The sequence below is a fragment of the Notolepis coatsorum genome, assembly GCF_963971535.1.
Source record: "Notolepis coatsorum genome assembly, chromosome: 2".
Lineage (NCBI taxonomy): Eukaryota > Metazoa > Chordata > Actinopteri > Aulopiformes > Paralepididae > Notolepis > Notolepis coatsorum.
Genome location: NC_140166.1, coordinates 105,811,949 through 105,829,142, shown reverse-complemented (window position 1 = coordinate 105,829,142; position 17,194 = coordinate 105,811,949). Strand labels below are relative to the sequence as shown.

The 17,194-nt window shown below is 42.6% G+C and overlaps 1 protein-coding gene across 1 annotated transcript in view; it reads right to left on the bottom strand.

The window, feature by feature from the left end:
* Positions 1-4,235: 4,235 nt before the first annotated feature.
* LOC311247646 (nuclear receptor-binding protein-like) overlaps positions 4,236-17,194 on the bottom strand; it is a 39,834-nt gene continuing 26,875 nt past the window's right edge. The window contains exons 17-18 of the mRNA XM_084337914.1: positions 9,211-9,266; positions 4,236-8,811 (exon numbers count right to left, since the gene is read on the bottom strand). Coding sequence (XP_084194040.1) covers positions 8,716-8,811; positions 9,211-9,266 — 152 coding nt within the window. The 3' untranslated portion in view covers positions 4,236-8,715. The remainder of the gene's footprint in view (positions 8,812-9,210; positions 9,267-17,194) is intronic.

Sequence of the window (17,194 nt, the reverse complement as noted above, 5' to 3'; positions counted from 1 at the left end):
GTATTGTTGAGAATTTGGTTTTGAAGCCAAGCCAGGTTTCTTCAACCAGTGTACCATTGAGTTCATCTGACCAGTCCAGGCTCTTCAGTTCAAGGTTAAAGGCCTCGCTAGAGTACGTTTTGAGGTCTCTAGATGTGACCGTTTTGTGACAGCTAGCCTTTTGCTTTAGCTTTTTGCGGGAACAGAATATCATATAATGATCACTTAACCCGCATGCTATCACCCCTTTATTGGAGATCATGGACTTGTCGGAGGTCAGGATGAGGTCAATGGTAGTCTGGGTTGATTCACACACCCTTGTGGGTTGGGTGATTAGCTGGCTGAAACCGTGCAGATCAGAAAATCTACTGAAGGCCTTGAAGACGGGTGCTGCTTTATGTAGCATATCCGTGTTCCAGTCCCCAATAAGGATTTTTTCTACGCCCTCCACCCCAGTTAAGCACCCATCAAGTGTGTCATAAAAGCCACTCTGTTCTGGTGGTCTATAGATTGTGCCTATTAGTACTGATTTTGCCCTTTCAAATAAGATTTCAATCCATACAGTTTCAATCTCGTCATGGTTAAGGTCAGTACGGTTGCTGAATTTGGTATCTTTGTGTATATACACACAGACACCACCTCCATACTGGTTCCTATCCCTCCTGATGATTGAATAGTCCTCGATTTCTATCTCTGGATCCTGAACAGATGAGTCAAGTTTTGTTTCTGTGAAACATAATATATTAGCCTTACCGTTTAAAAACAAATGTCTGATTTCAGCCAATTTCGGTTTCAAGCTGTTTATGTTTAAGTGAAATATGTGAAGTCCATTTGAGTTTGTTATTTCATTAATGTCGTCAAGTTCAAATTGTTTTTCCACTGTGGTGTGTGGTTGATCTTGTGGCGGTAGGTGGGGAGGGGGGGATGGGGTCCTGTGTTCTTTGCTGTTAGGAGGGGGGGTGGGGATGATCCTGGTGTCTGTATTGCTCGGTGTGAAAGCCCGCAACGTGGGTGGGGGGGGGCTGGTCGCTGTCCACAGATGTGTCTGGAAGTCCTCCATTGTGGGGGAGGGCGGGGCTAGCCAAGCCAGCCGGCGGGTCCCTGGTGATCTCGACGTCCTGCGTTGATCTGTGTCCCCTGGTTGCAAGCTCTCTGCCTCTCGCATCTCGCCTCATCTGCATGATGCTCTAACCTCTAACGTCGAAAGAGTGCCTAAGCTTAACCAGTGTAGAAACAGGCGTCGGCCAATCAGAGAGCGTCTCCGAGAAATGCGGCTAGGTTTCGTAATCACGCCACCTGTCACTAGGTAGGTATGGATCCACTGTGGGGTCAATGCGTTTTTTACTTGATTGATTGATTGATTTGATTGATTGAAAATTGTATTAACAGATTGCAGAATGGGTACAATACAGTACAGCTCAATACACAGACCAGAGAAAGACTTTCGTCTTGTTTACATCAGGGTCCCCCATTTTCAATTCATCTTAACATGACATACATGACATACAGATAGTGTTTGTGATACAAAAAGAGTCTAAAAAAGAGAGTATATACATTTGACAAAGAAACTGTACATTGGAGGAGGTTGGGTAGGTGGGGGTAGGTTGGGTAGGTGGAACTGTACCTCCAATTATTTGTAAATCGTGCCCTCCAATTACGAATCCATGCTCCTTACATTGGGAGCATGTCTATGTTCCCCGGGTTCTATGTTCCCCGCTTTGATTGATTGATAGATTGAAAATTTTAGACCACCAGCCCTGATTCCAAACTCTAACCTTAACCAGTTCGAACGAGGGCCTAAGCTTAACCATTCGAAACAAGGCGGACATTAATCATTAATAAAATAATAAAAATTTATAAAATGTTCAATCTATTAATCAATCAAAGCGGGGAACATAGAACCCGGGGAACATAGGACCCGGGGAACATAGGGATGATCCCCTTACATTGTAATCCTTAGAGATCATGTGACTGTCCTGCCTATCCTCTCCAAGAAATCACAATCCATGCCAGAAACTATGTAGGGTAAATCGGGGTAAGACTATGAACAATGTCTATTATCTATTCAAATATATATAATTTGAATATTAATATAATATGTACACAAGAAGTATGCGTAAGTAAACACATTTAGAGGGTAATTAAATGTATCAATAAGCGTAAATGTGCTCTATAACATTCAGCTAGTATATGTAGCACTAGAGCACCAGCATGTCATGTATCCAATCAGGTACCTGCAACATGTAAACAACATACATTTTGGACCTGCACATTTTTTTTATGATAAATTCATTACTTTATAACAGCAATACTTTTATGTTGCAACTTTCTAAAAGCTCTGTGGATGTATTCTTTTTTTTTAATGATTACTCTACATAAAAACGCTATCTATAGCACCTTTAACAAGATAACTAATACTGTCTTATTAACTAAATGCATCATGTAAAAACAGTTCAACTTTATCCAACGTTTTTTTCTTTTTGTTATATATTATGTAACGGTTGTTGTGACAACGTCACCTCAAACTTCGATGCCCCGAGGGAGATTCGAACACGGGTATCCCACGCCGCATGTAACAACACAGACCGCTGTACCAAGAGGTGAACTCACTGCTTTGTTACGTGTCTGTCTTTTGAGGATGAGTGAGTTTAACCCATAGCACCGCTACTCACCCCAGCCCTTCTTGACTGCACTTCACGATACCATCTGTTAGATATATATATATTATTCTCATCATAATACATTCTTAACTGATATAATACATGTTATAGCATAGCTATTACTTTATTTTGTTATTTGATAGCGTACCTTTTCAGAAATCTAATATTAGCTATATGCTAGCCAATTCAAAATCAAGATGTCCATAGGGGGCTTGTTATCCCAAAACAGGCGGGTTTACCCTACTTGTGGGAACATGCTAAGTATGCTAATTTGACAAACCTAAATTATTATCATTATTAGACATTAGTTGTTTCATTGGAGGGTTTTAACGAGCCATGTCAGTGGATTGTATTAATTCAGAAAAAAAGAATAAGCAGACCCTTTTCTTGTTATAACAAGAAAATATGTTAATATGAGATAAATATGTCATATAAGGAGATATCTCAATATAACGGGAAATATGTCATAATAAGGAGACAAGATAATATCTCAGTATAACAAGAAAATTATCACATAGAAAGAAGATCTTGAGAAATCAACATAAATCGGGGCAATGGAAGAGCTGGTGGAGAGTGTGCTTTCTGCCTGAGCAACCATGAAGGCTCGACCGCCGACCATTTTAATTTAATAGTGGTTTAAATTGAGGTCCAGATGGCCGGGGAATAGTAGCTTCTCTTGAGCCTCTCTGTGCTGGCCTTGAACTGACCGCAGCGGAGAGAAGAGACTGTTGTATTTTATGATTCTTCACCACACTATCAATGTGTGTGGACCAAGTCAGATCCTCAGATGCACATCAAGGTATCTGTTGCTCGCTCTCTCCATGGGAGCCCTGTTGACTCTGGGGGGGTTGTAGTTCCTCAAACTGTCTTGCTGAGGATAAGGGAGAGGCTGTTCTCCAGGTTCTCCACCTCTCTTCATTGGCAGAGATCAGGCCCACCACAGCTGTGTTGTGTGTAAACGTGGTGTTGAGAGTCATGCTTGGCCACAAGGGAGGACAGGAGTACAGGAAAGGGCCAGAACGCAACCTCGGTGGGGCAGACATGTTGACTGTGATGGTTGAGGTGTAATAGAGGCCTTGCACGGAATGTTTGTGTAGTTCTTCCATCTCCTACCAAAAACGATAAACTGCCTCACAGAATGCCTTGAGGACATTCAATGCCGGATGGCTTACAATTTCCTCCAGCTAAATGAAAACAAATCTGAAAGTTATTGTTGGTCCCCCAGATTCCAGGCGGCACGGTGGTGTAGTGGTTTAACACTGTCACCTCACAGTACATACCAAATATATCTGTGAATACTGGTCCAGGTATACCATCCGTCAATCTGTAAGGGCTGTAGTAGGATGATCCATTTCAGGGGCATGGATTCATAATTGTAAGGTATAGTTTAGAAACTCAACGGCAGGGCAAAGGTAATTTAGAAGCCTGAAGCCAATGCATTTCACCTTACTGAATGTACATTTGGACAAGCAATCCATTAATGCCAAGGGCACATGGAACTGCATTTATAGTAAACCCTATCCTGTTTCTCAAGATATCTAGCTTTGTAAAAAAAAGAAAAACATAAATAAATAATGAAGGCATATGCATAGACTATGTCATTTTACATGTTTATTTAAAAGAATCCCCAAAGTCATACAGTACATTGCAGAGTCTGTAAGGACACACACACACACTTGCAAAGTGCCATACATATCACATGAATCACTCAAGCAAGAGTACATCAGTACCACCCAAGGCCAACTAACCCAACCCTCACAACCTGAAGAAAGAGGCTAAAGTTGCCCCTCCCAACAATTAATCAACAAACATTGCTTCAACAGCAGCACTCTGGGTATAAAAGATAGACCGAGGATAAAAACACTGAACATTCCAGTAACACAGAGCGAGAAAGAACACAGTATAATAGAATACAGTATAAGAGACAATAGTTTATGAGAGAATACAGTATGCGATAATACAGTACAAGAGATAATACAGTATGAGAGAATACAGCATAAGAGAGAGTAGTGTAAGAGAGAGAGAGAATACAGTATACGAGAGTACAGTGTAAAAGAGAGAATACAGTATAAGGCTTCTTTTATGGTTGCAATACTTTGAATACAGGAGAAAGACATTGGTCTAGTCCAGTGGTTCGCAAACCTCTCCTCGAGGCACCCCAGCCGTTCCATGTATTTGTTAAATTCCACCACCAGCACACCCGATTCAACTAATAAAGGGCTTGTTAAGTTGAATCAGGTGTGCTGGTGGAATTTAAGAAATACATGGAACGGCTGGGGTGCTTCGAGGAGAGGATTGGGAAGCACTGGTCTAGTCTATAACATCTCTTTGGACTGTACAGTACAATCTCAGCTGATACAGTATACTGTACTGAACATACTGATACATAAAATAAAAATTAAACATAGAGGAAAGTCTGTATGATTGGATGAACAGCGTAGTGAGGATACAATTAGTTTAATACATTCTCAAGGCTTATATTATCTTAGCAAGTGATGTGTATCCAGTCAAAAAAAGGTTAAGTGTCGAGACCGCCTCATTTAGTCCCAACACTTTGAAACCAGATTCAAAACTATTTCTGCCCCAGGTCTGCAAGATGGTCAACCAACTCACAATATCACATGACAGTAGAAATGTTACATTAATAGTATACAAACAGTTCTTTCTTGGAAGAGCGACGGGCCCATTAGCGAAAAACAACAGTAGAGTTCAGTGATCAAATGGATTAAAATGGCTACGGACCACTGAAAGCTCTACAGACCTTTTCAGAAGAATTCCATTACTATAGAAACCTTGCAACAGGAAATAAACGGGGGCACATTTAGACATTTTTATGTTGTGGAGTTAAAAAAAAAAGGTCTATAACTTTGGAATTATATAGCTAGGGAACAGCTTTAACTGCCGTTGATCTCCTGTTGCAGTGTTTGCTAATATCAACAACTCCGAGGAAATCAAAAGTAGTACACTTAGAATGCTTATGTTGCCAAGTTGAAACGGTCCATAAAGTTTTAGCTGAGCTGCCATACAGTCCCCCATTGAGAAAACATTCAGAAAAAACATTACACCTGAAAGGGTTAACTCCACAATTGACCTCTATGGACATTATTAAAGGCCACCACCCTATAGCAGAGTTCATGTTTTTTCTATGGTCTAGCATGGTCAAATAAATATTCATGAGACATTTCTCACAAACAAGAGAAACGTTAAGAGTCAAACTTAAAATATCATCAGGTATGAAGTCAGGAGTTGCTCCATAAGGGGAGACGACGAGCTTTATGGACAAACAGAATTAACTCATGAGAACTTTCAGTCCTGAACCAGATGTTGACCGTTCAGAAAACATCACATTACTAGTAATATCCTCAGGATAAGAGGACACTATCTGACCATCTTATCCCCACTGGATTCCCACGCCTGGGTGCTCTCCTAGTTGCATTTACAATCGTTTCCCAATCGGTCTAAGAGGAGCAGCTCCAGACTTTAGATCTGATGACGTCGCAAGTTGACAGCTTTTGGGGAGTCATTTGTGTTCACTAGTATCTATTGGGCTGTGCTAGGCAATACGAGTATCACATGAAATCTTTAATTGAGTGGTGCAGGAATTTCCCTTTTCAAAACAATGAATAAAGTGCGCATCAGTAAAAAAAGTAATAAAAGAAAAAAAGTATTTTCCATGAGTAGCAAAGGCAAAAGCAGGATGAAGTGGGATGTTAATTACTAAATGCATCTCCTTCGTCAGCTACAGATTCTGGGGGGGGAATGTGAGTGGAAATAAGTGGTATGTGTATCACTAGTAACAAGCATCCCTCTTTTTGAATGTTACAGCCACCGAGATATCTCATGTCTTGAATGAAGGCACAACATGTCTCTTGCGTGAAGGCACATGTCTTAAATGAAGGCTCATGTCTCATGTGTTGAATGAAGGCACAACATGTCTCATGGCTTGAATGAAGGAATCAATGGACCTGAACTCCTTGTTTGATTCTATGGTACCAGAATCCTGTTCCATGGCACAACACAAACCCAGTGTTTCCCAAAATCCCTTAGAACAGTGGCTCTCAAACCTTTTCTTGAAACTTCTAATACCCAGAATTGCGAATTAGGCTACAAACCTACATTTGATAACATTTAGTCAGAGACCCCCATATCTGATAAAATTTTTGATTGGTTGTTAGATATGACTCTCATTGGCCTAACCTCTTGTGAATTAACAGTGAAATTACAGATTAAGCTATTCCCAATATTCCCAGGGAACCCCCTCAAGGACCCCATGTTGAGCACTATCGCCATGAGGGATGAGGGCAGACTTGGCTGCCAAAATAATTCATTGTATAGTATATTCTGATTACAATGTCTCTCAATTGGAGAATGACATCAGGCATCAGGCTACTTAGTGTTTGCCCTCATCCCTCATGGCTCCCTGCCGAGGGCCCAAGTTTGAGAACCACTGCACTTAAGTCTTCGGAGACAGGTCATATTGTCAAAGCAGTAAAACATCTGCACCAGTGCGGAGAATGAAGAAAAGGCGATGCTGAAAAAGCGACAGTGCTTCAGTAAAATGTTCCTGGAAAACTAAAGGTTAAATAATGACGATAATAACAATAAAAGCATTGGCTCACACTCTGATATGGTTTCAAAAACAGGACAGCGAGGTACATCTCTTAGTTATATATATATAAAAAAAAAACACTTCTGAAAAACATAAATAGGACATTCTGTTTTGAGTCTCTTCCACAGAAGTAGTAAGAGAGGAACGCTAATCCTTCCACAGCATCGTTCTAATATGGCAGCAGGGTTCAGTGCACAGAGGAAACTTGTGACCAATGTCTGAAAAGATGTGAAGGCAGTGGAGCACTTGCACACAAAAACAAAACACAAGCAGCAAATTACAAAAATTTACTTTTATAATAATAAAAAAAGAAGTTATAAATGGGTGGGAGATGGAGACATAAGGCATAATGTGTACAAGTACAAGACAGTATGGTCCGTGTACAGTATGAATTCAATATACCTGGTACCAATATACCACTGACTCATTAAACAGTAACCATGTAATAATCATCTTCCTTTCTCAAAAAGGAAGTGAAGTAGTGAACACACTTCCAGGGCCCTAACAATGACCGCTATTTTACATGTACGGCGTGTTAAAGCCCAAATCCAGGATTATTGGTAGTGTCATCGATAGTGTTAAAGCCCAAATCCAGGATTATTGGTAGTGTCATCGATAGATTCATTGTAAGAGGTAGGATTTGAGGATATTCGCTTCTCACAACTGCCGTGAGCCTACATAGCTCAAACAACAAGTCTGTGCGATGGGCTAGCTCAGAACACCTTAGCTAGGGGGCCTTATGAGGATAGTGGAGATAATATTGCCATAGCCGGTCTCACAATCTCTGGTGCTACAAACATCTGGTCTGAAATAATGACTTCTTGCCTACATGAGGCGGTGAGACTAATCTCTCTGTGCACACGGGCCACGCCTCCCAATTCTGGTTGGTTGTGAACAATATTCAAAGGGTGTCATCAAGACAACACAAAGAAGCAGACGCATCAGAGGGAGGGGGGGGGGGTGAAAACAGGGGAAAGGAATCTTCATTGGAAAGGAATAGGTGTGTTCAAAATCAAAACACAGAACTCTTAAAAATAAAAATCACATTCCTGAATATAGGTGTTCTTGTCCTGCATCTTCATATAGTTTCACAGTCCTCCACAAATATAATAACACATCCCTCCATCACAGCAGAGATATAGAGATAGTGTGTGTGCGTGTATAGAGAGATAGATAGAGAGATCACAGCTTTGGTGGTAGGGGGGGGGGGGGTTGCGTTTGAGATTAGAATATGATTGGACTGTGGGGGAACATGCCCCATATTTACCAAAAAGATTACCGGTGGGAGAACACATTACAATGGTGGGACTCAGCCGATCCCCTCAGCGGAGATTACAGAGGAACTGGTGGTGCAGAGAGGTGGTTCTGTAACAGTTTACAATCTTAAGGGTTTGGGTCCCGTTTCTGAAGGAGAAAGGGGTTAAGGTGGAGAAAGCTGGAGTAGCTAGAGTAAAAGGATTCAGTCTCTTATGAAGACACTGTGATGGGGTTGAGGGAGCCGTTACGGCTGAAGAACTTGGTGATGGCCTCCTCCAAAACAGACGTCAACCTGAAATAGTCCACCTACGATACATCACACAAGAGAGAGGGAGAGAGAGATTAAACAATGTGAGTGAATTTTAGACACCAACAGAGAGCTAGAATGGCAATTTGATATGCGCGGGTAGATGAGTGTTGTGTTTAATAGTTGATGAGCAGGTGGGTGTGGGTAGGTGAGAGTGTTGTATGCATAGGTCAACATACTAATAGCTCTTAGGTGTGTGGGAGTGTTTAAAATGAAAATATGTGGATCGTTACATCCATCTATTCAGTAGCACCTACAGTTTCAAACCCTTCAGGATAAAAATAGCACCCTCATCTTCACCCGTCACCCACCCACCCACCCACACGCAGGCTGGCTTCACATTGAACCGTCAGCCAGCAGCTTGAGTGTCTCTTACACACTCGCACAAGTTCTCTCACCTCGCTGACGAAGCCCAGTTGGACCAATTCTCCTGCCAGCTCCTGGACGTTCTCATCTGAAACACACGACAACGCCGTCAGTGAGAGGAACACACACACGCGCATTCAAAGCTCTTGTACAATACACATGGAAATCATTGGAAATATTTAGACAGCTTGATGTGTGCGTTATCTACTTGTAAAAACACAAGAGTCTGATGTACCAGATAATGCATTAATGTCATGAGAAAGGTGTATTTGAATCTCCATTTGACATTATGGGGTTCGTCACTGATTAGCTCCATCTGCCGCATCAGGACCTTTTGCTGATATGTGTATGATGAAGTGTGAATGTGTAAGGCACGTTTGTATAAACAATAAATATGGCTGCGGTTAGCTTAGCTAACCGTTGTTAGTAAATGCTCTAATAATATGCCTTTGTGATCTAGTTATCTGGCTTAGTGAACACAGCATCTTTGTCTGAACATGTCTGATTGCAAGCACAGAACAAAAAGGTACTAGCATAGTGTGCTAGCATGGTACCAATCAAGCACAGTGAAAAGGTACTAGCATAGTGTGCTATCATGGTACCAATCAAACACAGTACAAAAGGTACTAGCATAGTGTGCTAGCCTGGTCCCAATCAGGTACAGTGCAGTGCAAAGGTACTAGCATAGTGTGCTAGCCTTGTCCCAATCAAACACAGTACAAAAGGTACAAGCATAAGATAAGATATTAGACAGGGAGTCAGTGGCTCGGGAGGTAGAGCAATAGTCTGGTAATCCAGAGGTTCGATCCCCGACCCCTAACTGCTACCAATGAGCAGGTTGGCACCTTGCATGGTTGCCTCCGCCATCGGTGTGTGAATGTGAGTGAATGGGTAAAATGTGAGGACCAAAAATTGTAAAGCACTTTGGATAAGAGCACTATAAAAAAAGCACCATTTATATTCCTTTATTGTTCCCCCATATGTACAGGTATGGGCAGGGTAACAGAAGAAAGACAAATGCAGGCAATACAATTTAATCTGAATATAAAATGTGTAAACTGAATATATTGCTATGGGAGATTAACCCATGCTAGCAGGTGATAAATAAAATGGTCACAGTTGCTGATTAACTAAATTGTAGCAACTAGTTTCACGACTTGTTTGTGGACTAGCTGGCCGATATAATTTCCAACTATTTTATATCTGAAATGGTTTGATTCAGTTGATATTTAGAAGGATAATAATCAAAGGGGTTTAGTCATAATTTTCACAACAACAATTTAAAACTTCTGTATGCATAGGTATGTGCTCAAAGCTTGTGTTCACTATCCGTGTATAATATATATGTGTGTGCATGTGTGTGTTGGCACAGGAGTGTAATACAAGGTGTGTGTATGAGAAGGGTTTGGTTCCTGACACAGCAGCTGTCGCTCAGAGTCCTCTACATGCCTGGCATTCTCCACACACCAACCATTCACATGCCTGACATACGTGTGTGAGCGAGTGAGTGAGCGAGTGAGCGAGTGAAATGTGTGATGTCACCAATAGGTCAAACCTCTAGTCTAACAGTCCAATATGTGGTAACTTCACACCTTCACACACGCTTCAGCGTGCACAGAAAGATAAATACTATTTATCTATTTACATTTTGATGCCTATGTCTTGAAAGAATACAAGCTGCCGTATTTTTGCGTGGAAACGTTAGTCGTTTGCACCTTATCAATAATAAAGTGAATTGTGTGCTCCGGTATCTTCTTTGGGTTCAGTCGCAAAGTGGCCCATAGAGCCGTTTCTACTATATTGTCCTATTCTAAGAGCACCGAGCTCAGATTGTGGAGGGGCTGAAGCACAAGATATTCCTTCAACAATGGTAACGGTTGGCAAAATAGTTTGAATGCCTTTGGAGGGCAAAATAGTTTGAATGCCTTTAGAGAACAAATAAAAGAAATATATCTGCTCATCCTCGACTATAGCCTAATAATTAGGTCATAAAAGGCTACCCAGGCCCTCGATGGTCCCCGCGTGCACATTAAATGCAATGCTATGCTAGCTACATACCACAGCCCTGCAAATAATATCGCTAGCATAGTGTTACATTATACAACCGGGGACCAGCAACCCTAGCTCTAACCAACAAATCATTATTATCATGCTGGTTTAGTGTGGAATATTTGCCATGTGTGAGGATTACATAGACGTCACCACATAGACATATGATAGACGTCACCAATCTCAGCTCAGCTGTGAAACAAGCCAGAAAAACATTAACCATCATGCAGCGTTTCTTCAAATGTACCCATATAGGAATGAATTTGAGTGAAATTCTCTCTGAAAACGGTGTTGTTTGCACAGTCAAGTCAACTGCAGTGATTAAAAGAGAGGAATGGACTATGTTTGGGTCTCATGCAAGAGGCCATAACGTAGCAGGAAGAGACTCGTCTTTCAGGCGGACAAGGGGACAGGAGGACAGCGGATTTGTGGGCGAACCGTGACAGTCAAGACTAAGAGTGTAGTGCGTTTTTGATTGTTTGTTCAACTAAGTGTTACGGATCCAAACAAGGAAGTTAAAAAGGGAACAGAGCAGGAAGCTCATGGACTGTCCACATGAGGAAACGAAGGGAAGCAGGGAGCAGCTCTTCATCATCAAACAACACGTGAGGGAAAAATAGACCTGGATATTGTACCACTGGCGATCAGAGAGGAAGAGGCGCAAAACTAAACTACCACTCAACTATTGTCCTCACGGACATCCCATTCCTGAAAGAATACAAGGATGCGTGTATCTTATGGAATGATGTCCACTCTTCAGTTAAATAGATTTCTTGGACCAATGCACGCACACGGACACATGAAAGGTCAAGAAAACAAGAGTTATTTTTTCTATATTAGTGAACACTGATGCTCTTCTGTGCCCGTTAAAGACAACATTTGCACCGATGAGCTGGAGCTGTTCCAATTTTCTTGCGCTCATTTTACCTACCCCGGAAATTCGGGCAGGTGACTGCCGTTTATATTCCACCATCAGCCAATACAATTATGGCTTCTCAGACAGACAGTCCATCAGTGTATGAAGCTAGAAACCACCTCCCCTGGTGCACGCAATACCATCCTGGGGGGCTGTAAGTAACACCTGCATTATGTTTCATGTAACACAAGAGGGGAGAAGCAGCTGGTGTTATGGCAACATTAAAGAGGCCTACAGATCGCTGCAGGAACCACCTCAGACCATTTTGCGGTCCAGCTGCTGCCCACATAGACAAAAGCTGTAGCAAGATAAGCTGAAACAGAACAGGTCAAGTGTGGTCCAGTGAGGCAACCCAGAGCCTGCAGGGCTGTTTGGCAGCACGGGCTGGCAGGTTTTCACCCAAGACCACTCCCTCAGATCTAAAACAAGCCGTCACAGCGGTAACTTCATACATCTAATACTGTGAGAATAAGCTAATACCTGCAAAGTGCTACCCAGACAACAAGCCATGACTCACAGCTCCCCTGAGAGGAGCAATTCAGGCTAAGAACAGAGCCTTCACTACTGGGCACAGAGCGGAGGAGAGTGTGGCACAAATAGTACTAAAGAGGGAGATATCCCAGGCCAAAGGAAGCTACAAGGAATAGTACTAAAGAGGGACAGCCCAGGCCAAAGGAAGCTACAAGGAATAGTACTAAAGAGGGACAGCCCAGGCCAAAGGAAGCTACAAGGAATAGTACTACAGAGGGACATAGCCCAGGCCAAAGGAAGCTACAAGGAATAGTACTACAGAGGGGCATAGCCCAGGCCAAAGGAAGCTACAAGGAATAGTACTACAGAGGGGCATAGCCCAGGCCAAAGGAAGCTACAAGGAATAGTACTACAGAGGGGCATAGCCCAGGCCAAAGGAAGCTACAAGGAATAGTACTACAGAGGGGCATAGCCCAGGCCAAAGGAAGCTACAAGGAATAGTACTACAGAGGGACATAGCCCAGGCCAAAGGAAGCTACAAGGAATAGTACTACAGAGGGACATAGCCCAGGCCAAAGGAAGCTACAAGGAATAGTACTACAGAGGGACATAGCCCAGGCCAAAGGAAGCTACAAGGAATAGTACTAACCGCTTTGAGGAGGGCTTTATTTGAAAAAAAAATCAAATTGTAAATCCAGATTTGTTTTGGCAATCTGAGTTGTATGTTGAGTTGTTTTTTTGTGGAGGACATCTTCAGTTTTGCAGGATTTTTGGAGAAAGCATGGCACTTGAGACAAAACAACTATATCCTATATAATTGTATTTGAATTCCTCTCGTTTCTTTGTTTACATACATTGCGTACAGCTTGTTATATTACGTTTTATTGTATTTTCTTTTTCTTGTGGCCATCTTGGTCTATATGTCATTTGTCAAATAATTGGTCAAGTATATTATTATATACTTATTGTTATGCGTCTTGTAAGCCCATATGGGCTGGGCATACACCTGTATGTAAGACACAAAAATAAAAAACATCAAATCAAACTAAAGAGGGAGATTGCCACGGCCAAAGGCAGGGGTGGAGGGCCATGTTTCAAACGGGAAATCTGAGGCAGGCCTGGTAAGGCCTCCCTGTCCTCAGTTATGAGAACTACAGAAGTGAAGGAAGGAGAGCAGGGAGCAATACCGACCTGAACTCTTTTTATTGTCGGTTTTACACTCAGGATGTCAATGAAACAAAAGAGGGGCTGAGGAATGAACTCCAGCGTGAGGTCATGGAGGGCGGGGTCAGCCAATCGCCCTCACAGAGGTGGTGAGGCTCTCTCTCTCTGGGGGAACACCATTCCTGCACTGTGGAAGCATTCCGAGATGAGACCTATACCCAAGACCAACCGACCTTCTTCTTCTTTCGTGTAACGTCAGAGGTCCAACTCTGTATCTTGTAGCCATGCCCTTAACTCTGGTCCCACATCAAAGAGGCTGGCTTCCGAGGGTGGTTTGTATAGGGGGCAGATGGTCAGGATGTGGTCAACAGTCTGCTCAGGGTCTCCACACTCACAGCCCCACATCCTCTGCCTTTAACTGCACACAGCCTCACATCCTCTGCCTTTAACTGCACACAGCCCCACAGCCTCTGCCTTTAACTGCACACAGCCCCACAGCCTCTGCCTTTAACTGCACACAGCCCCACATCCTCTGCCTTTAACTGCACACAGCCTCACATCCTCTGCCTTTAACTGCACACAGCCTCACATCCTCTGCCTTTACGGTAACTGCACACAGCCCCACATCCTCTGCCTTTAACTGCACACAGCCCCACATCCTCTGCCTTTAACTGCACACAGCCCCACATCCTCTGCCTTTAACTGCACACAGCCCCACATCCTCTGCCTTTAACTGCACACAGCCTCACATCCTCTGCCTTTACGGTAACTGCACACAGCCCAACATCCTCTGCCTTTAACTGCACACAGCCCAACATCCTCTGCCTTTAACTGCACACAGCCCCACATCCTCTGCCTTTAACTGCACACAGCCCCACATCCTCTGCCTTTAACTGCACACAGCCTCACATCCTCTGCATTTACGGTAACTGCACACAGACCCACATCCTCTGCCTTTAACTGCACACAGCCCCACATCCTCTGCCTTTAACTGCACACAGCCCAACATCCTCTGCCTTTAACTGCACACAGCCCCACATCCTCTGCCTTTAACTGCACACAGCCTCACATCCTCTGCCTTTACGGTAACTGCACACAGCCCCACATCCTCTGCCTTTAACTGCACACAGCCCAACATCCTCTGCCTTTAACTGCACACAGCCCCACATCCTCTGCCTTTAACTGCACACAGCCCCACATCCTCTGCCTTTACGGTAACTGCACACAGCCTCACATCCTCTGCCTTTAACTGCACACAGCCCAACATCCTCTGCCTTTAACTGCACACAGCCCAACATCCTCTGCCTTTAACTGCACACAGCCCCACATCCTCTGCCTTTACGGTAACTGCACACAGCCCCACATCCTCTGCGTCAAACTGCTCCAGGCTGCTCAAGAGCTCCAGGTGGATCCTTACATGAACCTCTGGATACTGGACTTCCTACTCAAAAAGGGAGCAGTTTGTCAACATCTCCTCTCCTCCACGGGACAGTGATTTCCTCAGTGCCGTTTTCGCTACACACCAACAACCTGCGGGGCCCCGACAGCATGAGCGTACGCCGTACGGCCGTGCAGTTTGCAGATGAGAAGGAGGCAGAGCAGCTGCACTAGTGGTACGAGGAGCACTTTCTCCAGATGAAAGTGTGGAAGACAAAGGAGCTCTTCATAGACTTCCGGGCTACATGCCACTCTCTATGGAATCCCACTCTCTGGAATCCCACTCACACACGCATATGAAATTGCATAATTAGGGACAAAACATGTCTGGGTCATGGGGACAAAAGTGTGGGGTCAAATATTGAGCCTCTTTACACTGATGCGTCTTCCAGCAATATTTACAGCGGTGTATTCTTCTGGCTTCAATAAATGAAACCAGGTGGGTCAGAAGGTTTCTTTTAGGCTATTTGAATGTAAAAATACACATTGAGCAGAAAACTTTTATCTGCAAGAAATGTCGAGCGAGTTGCTCGCCCACACTATCCGCATGACAAAAATAATTGGTGGAAGGACATTACAATTCCATAATGAAATAGCTATGTAAGGAAATGGTGCCTATAGAAACAGTTGAACAAATGGGGTTTTAGACAGAGCAAGCGTCTAAAATAAATATGTGCGAACCTGAAAAGTTTTTGAGGAGCACATGTGCGAGTAAAGATTATATCCTACAAACTGAAAGTCCAATGACAAATATTTTCAATACCAAACATTTTCACAATATACAGATTACTAATGGAAGAGCCCAATAGAAACCTCATAGTTAAACTCTTAAGCCCTAACCATATTTTCTGAAAATCCACCTAAAAATACATACGTAGGTAAATGGAAGATTGCTCCACTTCTACAAGGGCCATTTGCATGTTCTTGGTATCTAGGGACCTCATGGAATGTATTCCCAGTGTCATAAATAGTGTGTCCTTTACAAGGCTTTAGTAAATTAAATTGTAATGAACGGTGAACCAAAAGGAGAATAGCAATTTTTTTTTGTATTATTATTTTATGACGGTGAATAACACCATGCAAAGATTTACCAGACATGAGACATTTCCACCGAGCTCATTCAGCACCTTCTTAAGTGTACAAAAGATCTAAGCAAATTAATAAAGGGAAGATGATTAAACAGAAGGTTTTGTAGATACAGTACTGAATTCTGCCATCCGGACACATTTGAAATATGAATATAGAATATCACGCCTATAAATGACCTTATTATGGCCAAGTCGCACATCTATGGATTGGGCCAAATCTCCTTTCCAATGGCAGTGTTCAATGTGGATTTAGTACCACCAGGCGTGCAGAAAAAAATTTGAATGAAATCTACTGTTGTACAGTTACTTTTTTTTATAATGTAAATTTCTCCGCCATTTTTCATCAGATTGCAATGCAAAGAAAGGTAGAGAAACTGCATTCTAATTTATGGCAATAACGTTCAGGTTTGTTTCCGCCGTGAGATATGATCCCGAAAATAAAGAGGAAATAAAACCCTGAAAAAGATGTCAGATGATTGACAGGGGCTGGTGTGAGGTGGGAAGTGTATTTATTTTTTATTTATTAAAATTTTTTAAGCCCATCGAAAGCCCTGGGTCTCTTCTCTCAAAAGACTACTCAAGTTAGGTTGCGCCAAAAGAAAGTGCTGAAAAAAACCGCAACATTAATTCATACATTCTGTAGAGATGGATCTATGGCATGATGTCATTGTCGGTCCGGTACCGGACTGCTCGGGTTTAAGAGGTTAATCCCTGGGAATAAATTGTTACCATCCCAGTCTTGTACTGCTCATTTATTCTTATTATAAGAAAAATAAATATAACTCAATATAAATTTAGGCCATACCACCCACCCCTAACCCTTTTAACTGGGTTGATGACAAGTATTGTGGCATTGTAAATGTAACAGTGGGCTATGTCAATGCACTGGAC